The 6162-nt window shown below is 48.1% G+C and overlaps 2 protein-coding genes across 2 annotated transcripts in view; both read right to left on the bottom strand.

Annotated features, from left to right (window-relative positions):
* The window catches only part of LOC126573398 (E3 ubiquitin-protein ligase NRDP1), a 7938-nt gene extending 4000 nt beyond the window's left edge, over positions 1-3938 (bottom strand). Inside the window, exons 1-2 of the mRNA XM_050233489.1 lie at positions 3084-3938; positions 1-815 (exon numbers count right to left, since the gene is read on the bottom strand). The exon at positions 1-815 is cut by the window's left edge and continues 1051 nt beyond it. The gene's annotated coding sequence lies outside the window, so the exon portion shown is untranslated. The remainder of the gene's footprint in view (positions 816-3083) is intronic.
* Positions 1-4556, bottom strand: part of LOC126573399 (40S ribosomal protein S12, mitochondrial) — a 24730-nt gene extending 20174 nt beyond the window's left edge. Inside the window, exons 1-2 of the mRNA XM_050233490.1 lie at positions 4464-4556; positions 4339-4394 (exon numbers count right to left, since the gene is read on the bottom strand). Coding sequence (XP_050089447.1) covers positions 4339-4390 — 52 coding nt within the window. The 5' untranslated portion in view covers positions 4391-4394; positions 4464-4556. The remainder of the gene's footprint in view (positions 1-4338; positions 4395-4463) is intronic.
* Positions 4557-6162: the final 1606 nt, after the last annotated feature.

Here is a 6162-nt window from a genome sequence, read left to right as displayed (position 1 = left end):
AGATCGTGGTGCGAGTGGAGAGAAGAGTCTCCTGCACGATGATATATCGTGGGACGCTTGAAATGGTTGAACGCGAGAAGCGCCTTTGGGAGAGAGTGTGCTCGTGCTGCTGGAGCTGCTGCTGATTGCATCCGATGTGGCGCTGGCACGACCACGATCGTTTGTGTCGCGAATCTCGCGCTACCGTTGGTTTACTGTTGTCTTGCTTTGGCCACTAGGCTTTTGCCGTTGGCAAATTTAGTGCGCTTCCTTCGCACACTGGCCCGGGTCGTCACTCCTCTTTTGGCGATCTACACGTTGCTCTCGTTTGGTGCGGGTTGCACGACGGTGCCCGTTTTGGGCTGCTCACTCTCTCGATTTCAGTATTTACTCCTGTCCACCAGCAGCAGCTTGTGAGCTTTCATTGCGGTGGGTGGAAAAGTTGGTAGTGGTGGTAGTGGTGGTGGGGTTGGTGGTCACGGTTACTGCCGCATGCCACCCCGCCACCGCCGGAGAGCTGTGGCGCTGGATCTGTCGATGATATGATGAAGAGGTCGATGGCAGCAACCCGCCGACACCACATCTGTTGCTTCTTCGCTCTGGCGCACTGCGTTGCTACGCACCACCAGCACTACTGCTGGTGCTGCTGCTGATGGTCTTGGACGACGTGGCCCCAGTCGGGCCACAGTCCGCTGGCCGGTACCGCAGGAGAAGTGAGCATCAAAATGCATTAATGAGCAGAAGCAGAAGCAGCAGCAACAGCACGGGGCGATAGTGGTGGCTGGATCTCCTTCTCCATTGGGTGTGCGATGGCTTTTGACTGGCCAATCTTCTCTCTGCAAAAAATAAAAATAAAGACGAGAGAAAGAAGAATTAAAAGCCGAACCAAGATCAAGTTTCCTGTCCCTCGGGCCAACTTCATCATTCCCGGGGACTCCAGCGAGCCCACAAATCGCACCGCAGGAAGTGAAGGCATTTATACGGCATACATTTCGCGACTCATGATATCAACCCCTTTACCTTGTCTTGCCTTGCCTTCTCAACAAACTCAACGGCGACACATTTCAGGAAGAAGGTTAAGTTTCAGCAGCAACTTTGCAACTTTTTAATGCTTCCCAGTGCCGATGCTACGGAAGATGAGTGATTGTCACCTTAACTGTGCGATGTTGTTTGCCGGTAGTCTCGGGCCTTTGGAATATTGCCAAAGACATGTGGCCTCCTTTACCATCGCGCAGCAATGCACATTAGCTGGCTACTTTGCGCTCGAAAAATGGACGACATTCATGGCTGCAGAGAAGTAGTCATTTGCTAAGTGCTCCAATTTACTGTACACATCGCACGGATGATAGTGAGAACTGTGAGGTTAAAAGTTGTAGTAGGTTGTTGTTTTGAGCGATTTAATTTTAGAAAGCGCTAGTAAAGAAGATGTCGTTAGATTACTTTTGAGCTAAGCCATCGCTCAATCAATAAAAGTAAGTAACTTTTTTGTATGTTTTGAGGTAAACTCAGCGACAAATACCGCGATTAACGAGATCGACTTCGAGTATTCTAGCAACGTAACGGCAGAGGGAACCTAAGTCATCAGAACAAAAACGTCGGAAAGAGAGGAAAAGGAGCATCGCTTACTATGCTGCCCAACGGCAACATGATGGAACGTGTGACATGAAGGGCCTGTGAATAGTGCGTAGCTTTCATTGCACCGGCCAGTCGGTTCGGCTACGTCCGTTGTCGCGACGTCGACCACCTTCCCTTCCTCCGCTTCCTCGTGATCACGGTGGTGCAATGCTTGCCAAAAACCGAAAGAAAGCCAAAGCATGGAGTTAACGAAAGTTAGTTGGGTTAACGAAAGGCGAAACAGGTTACGGAGGATGGAGCGAAAAAAAAACCGAATTCGAGTTCTCTCGCCCTACTCCTCGCCAACACCTCCGCCACAGTCTCGAAGTCCAATAACGAAAATACGGGGAGCTTGCAGTGCGGAACCAACGCATGCCCCCGTCTGGCCGGAGAAACAGTCCTTTCGTCGGCGCGACCAGCCGATCCAAATGAGGTCTGAATCTAGAGAAGATCGACGGGATCGCGAGAGACGGCACATCGAGTGATACACACAACCGGCTCAAGAAGCACCCCTCTTTATGACTCCCGATGTCTCCTGCGCCGTCCTTTTCTTTCGCATCCATCCGGCCGATCCACAGGTTCTTGTCTTGGCCTTCCCTGCGCCCATCATGCAACAACGGGACCCCACGGTTACTCTGCACCCCGGGTTCGTCCGCTGTTCGCGCTCGCTGCACGAAGGTGTGCTGCTGCTGTTTCGTGTGTTTTGTGCGAGCGCGGTCGACTCGACCAAGCAAAAGGGGTAAGCAAAACGGGCGAAACCGGGCAAAAGGAGAGCATAAGAACTAGCAGATGATGATGACGACTCCGGAGGGTACAGATGGGTGGAAGGAAAGGTGAGGTGCTGGTGCAGAAAACGCACACCGGGCGCGCGCGCGCTCGCGTTCGACTCGCATCGCGCAAATTGAGAAGCAAGGCGTTTGCAGAGCAAAACCAACCATCCTCCCCAACCTTTGGTCGGAACCGAGAGCTGGAGGAGGAAAGAAGATGAATAACAAAACCATGCGCGCCGGTGCTGGTTCTTCGGCGAATGTCGATATGCTTTGGCCTCGTTTTAAAGGCAGCTCCGGGGCTGCTGTTGCCTCCAGCCCAGGTGGGGGCCGCCACCTACCACCCCGGGGACCATCGCCATTTCATCTTTTCTTTTGCTTGCTTGCCCCTTTCGCCGGTTTTGCCGTCCACTCCGTGTTGTTCCACACAGCTGCAGCAGCGAGTGTGCGCTGGGGTCTCTTCCTTTCTTCGGTGCACCAGTGACACGCGTTCCGCCGCTTCCCCCAACCGAGAGCTAACGGGATTCGCTCGCATCCTTTTTCATGCGTTGTGCCTCTGCGCTGGGTAACAACAATTAATGAATGCAAATGATCGAATTGGCATTGCTCTTTTGCTGGCGAATAGAAACGACCCCTTTTCTGCCTTCAATTCCCGCAGCACAGTAGGCGCCGTTTCCCGCGGTATGATCCCAGGCCCCAGATGTTTGGCCGCATTTCACTCACCTGTTGTATGCACCGCTGTCTTCGCCTTTAAACCACCAGGACGACCAGGACACTCTTCGGTTGCATTTCACGCGCACGCACCACAGCTCAATTCGTACTTTCTCACACCCAAACACGGCACGGGATGACACTGATTTCTTCACACACTCTTCGCTTGCACTTAAAAACTTTGCGTTTCTCGCTGCAGCACTACCGATGCAGCCGAGTGGAACGAGCACCACACCTCTTGCTTTTGCCACGGACGAGATATTGAATTACGCTGCGATGCGTTTCGCGCTGCGATGGGCGTCGCTGACTTTCGCGTCGAAAAGACAGTAAAAACCCCCTTTTGGACCGGCGATAGTTTGGGACCTTAAGCGACTCGCTTTGCTCGCTAAACAACAATGACGACACCGCGAGCAAGCACGTACGGCCCTCTTCGATACTCAATTTCCGGCCGTCCTGTGCGGCAACAGCTGGAGGAACTGTTGCTCCGGGGTTTTCCGTGAAACGAATGCACGATGCACCACAACCGATGGATACTGGATCGTCCGGAAGCTGCGGAACGTTCACCAGAAAGCAGACGGTGGGTCCAAGAAACTGCACGCGGTTTCTTCTACGCCCAGCGCGTTTTCCACTCTTGTTACCGAGCAAAAAAGGGAAAACCTCACGCAACAAGCACACCGCGACGAACACCCTTTCTCGTTTGGCCTTGGGGCACACGCAACGAGTCCGTTGGCCGTGTTTCAGTGGTTACGAGTTTAGTTTCCGCGAGCACGGTTTACGTGAATTATTGGTCGAGACCGTGAGCCAACAATCCGCAGGAAAAGAAAAAGTAAACTTAAAAAATCCAGAAAAAAATACAAAAAAAAGGGGGTGGTCTAATTCGAAATTCGAACTCATCCACACGCTAGCGTGAGCTCAGTTTGGCTAGCGTGGATGACAAGGGTCAAGGGAAATTCGCGGGTGTTTTAAGGAAAATTACGTTTGCCTAGATTACACGAAGGAATTGAAGATATGACGCGGTTTACAAACCCTCCATCAACATCTTGGCAGGTATAGATAAGCACAATTCCATGAAACACTAATTTTTACGCAAGATTCCGTTCCGTACGGCACCTTTCGGGAACCTCGTTCGGGATGATTGAACGGCGATCGGTTATTGGTCAAGCAATAAGTACATTGTGCGTTGAAGATAGTAAAACGGCGAAACACGAGGAAAACGCCGCTAGTTACACAATCCACGGTCGGGGGCAAAATCCAAAACAGCACCTACCTTCGCCGGCAATCGACTTCGTCAGGCTGAGCGTTTGCCGCAGGAAATTCATGACTCTAAAACGGAAACCAAACACATTTTAACGCCACGTTTCTTACATTAATCTGCTAAAAGACAGCACTTACCCAGTGGCTGCGATTTCTCCGGTAAAAATAATAAAATCACCGACCACACGGATACTTCACGTTTTGGTTTGTTTTGGTCTGAGCTGTCGTGCTGTTGCTGTTGCTCAAATGGTCATAATCTAGAGCAGTTCTTTGATCTAGGGCGGTAAATTTTCACCGGGCACGGATAGTGGGTAATTTTGACGATTTTTTGTACAGAATTCATGTTATCAATCAATCAATTCTTAATTTATTCAAGTAAATGACATAATAATCTACAAATTTTGAAGAATATTTGGTATTTTTTTTAGCAACATTCATTGAAAAATTAATCCGTGGCATCAAATTTAGGCAGTCATGTCTTCGAAAAGATACTTTTTACGGTGTCCATCGTAGCTGCGTGATGGGTTATCAGAAAAATATAAATCGATATTCTTTTAACAGATTATAAGTTTATCTAGGTAACCCCGGAGAGTTTTTGTTGATATTCCAATTTTTCGATTTTTGGCAGATTTTTGAAGTTCAAAAAGTCATGCTTTTTGCGATTCTGCCAAAACAAAACGAGCTTTACTGAATTGTTTTAAAAAAAAGTATAAACAATTTTAATGATCTCTCGACGGGGTTACCTGGAAAAGAGTGTACAGATTATGTGTTAAAAATTTCAAATCGATCGGCCCAGTAGCTTTTACGGTACGATGGGCACCGACTTTGAAAACGTTGGTTTTGGGAAACGCTCTAGAAAGTAGCGAGCTGCATGGAGCCTTGTATGAAACGCGGATGTTAAAAAATCTGTAACTTTGTCAGTTTTGTTTCGATTGATCCAAAATTTTTACACAATGTTCTTGAAAGGATCTGCATTCAGGGAAAAATGTTAAAAATATGTGTCACAAATAAAAATTAAATACCGAAGTCCCCCCTTAAATCCCACCTATTCATCATTATTCAGCAAAAGCCTAAACGTAACAATGACTTCTTTCAGTATGCAGCATCATAATATTTAACACCCTTTTTTTTAATACACGACCAAGCTCCAATGTTTTATTAGCCTATTATTAGCTTTTTATAAAAGTTGTTACAGCACGCAGGACCTTTTTTAAAACACATGGACTGGAACAAACTGTAACTGCAACCTTGATTTTTCGGAGACAATCTTTTACCTTAGCGGAAAGAAGGATATCTTTCTTCTAGGGGATTTTCCTGGGTTTCTCTGTAGGAACAGATGTTGCAATTTCCTTGTCCCGTCTGATTACTCCTTGCGAATAATCAAGACTTATCTTCAGTTTTGTGTGTCTGGGAAAACAAAAGATCTCCACACTTTACACGTTTTCAATGAACGTTAAAAAACGTAGTTAAGAATAAGCGGCAAACAGGTTTCCTGTTCAGATAATGAGTGAGAAATCCGCTTCTCCTGATGCCACCCTTTAGAAGGCGTATGGAAAACGCGTTTATCAAAGCGTACGCGTTTTAAGATACCGAGAATACCGGTCCCTTTGCGTATCATTGCTGCGTTGACCAAGAAAAGAAGATCTCCCATTTCTTGCTTAAAGTTGCATGGAATACGAAAAAAAATGTTTTATTGATCTAACTTTTCCTGAACCACACGACGACAACAGCAGCAGCAGCAGGGGCCACTTGTTCGTCCCTTAGTCCTCACCACCAGTGACTTCATCCTCCGCCATCCTGCCCCCCTCCCACCCTCCCAGCGCATATCCTTCGCGGT

This window comes from Anopheles aquasalis, chromosome 2, assembly GCF_943734665.1.
Source record: "Anopheles aquasalis chromosome 2, idAnoAquaMG_Q_19, whole genome shotgun sequence".
In the NCBI taxonomy this organism is placed as follows: Eukaryota; Metazoa; Arthropoda; class Insecta; order Diptera; family Culicidae; genus Anopheles; species Anopheles aquasalis.
This window is presented reverse-complemented; position numbering and strand designations above follow the sequence as displayed.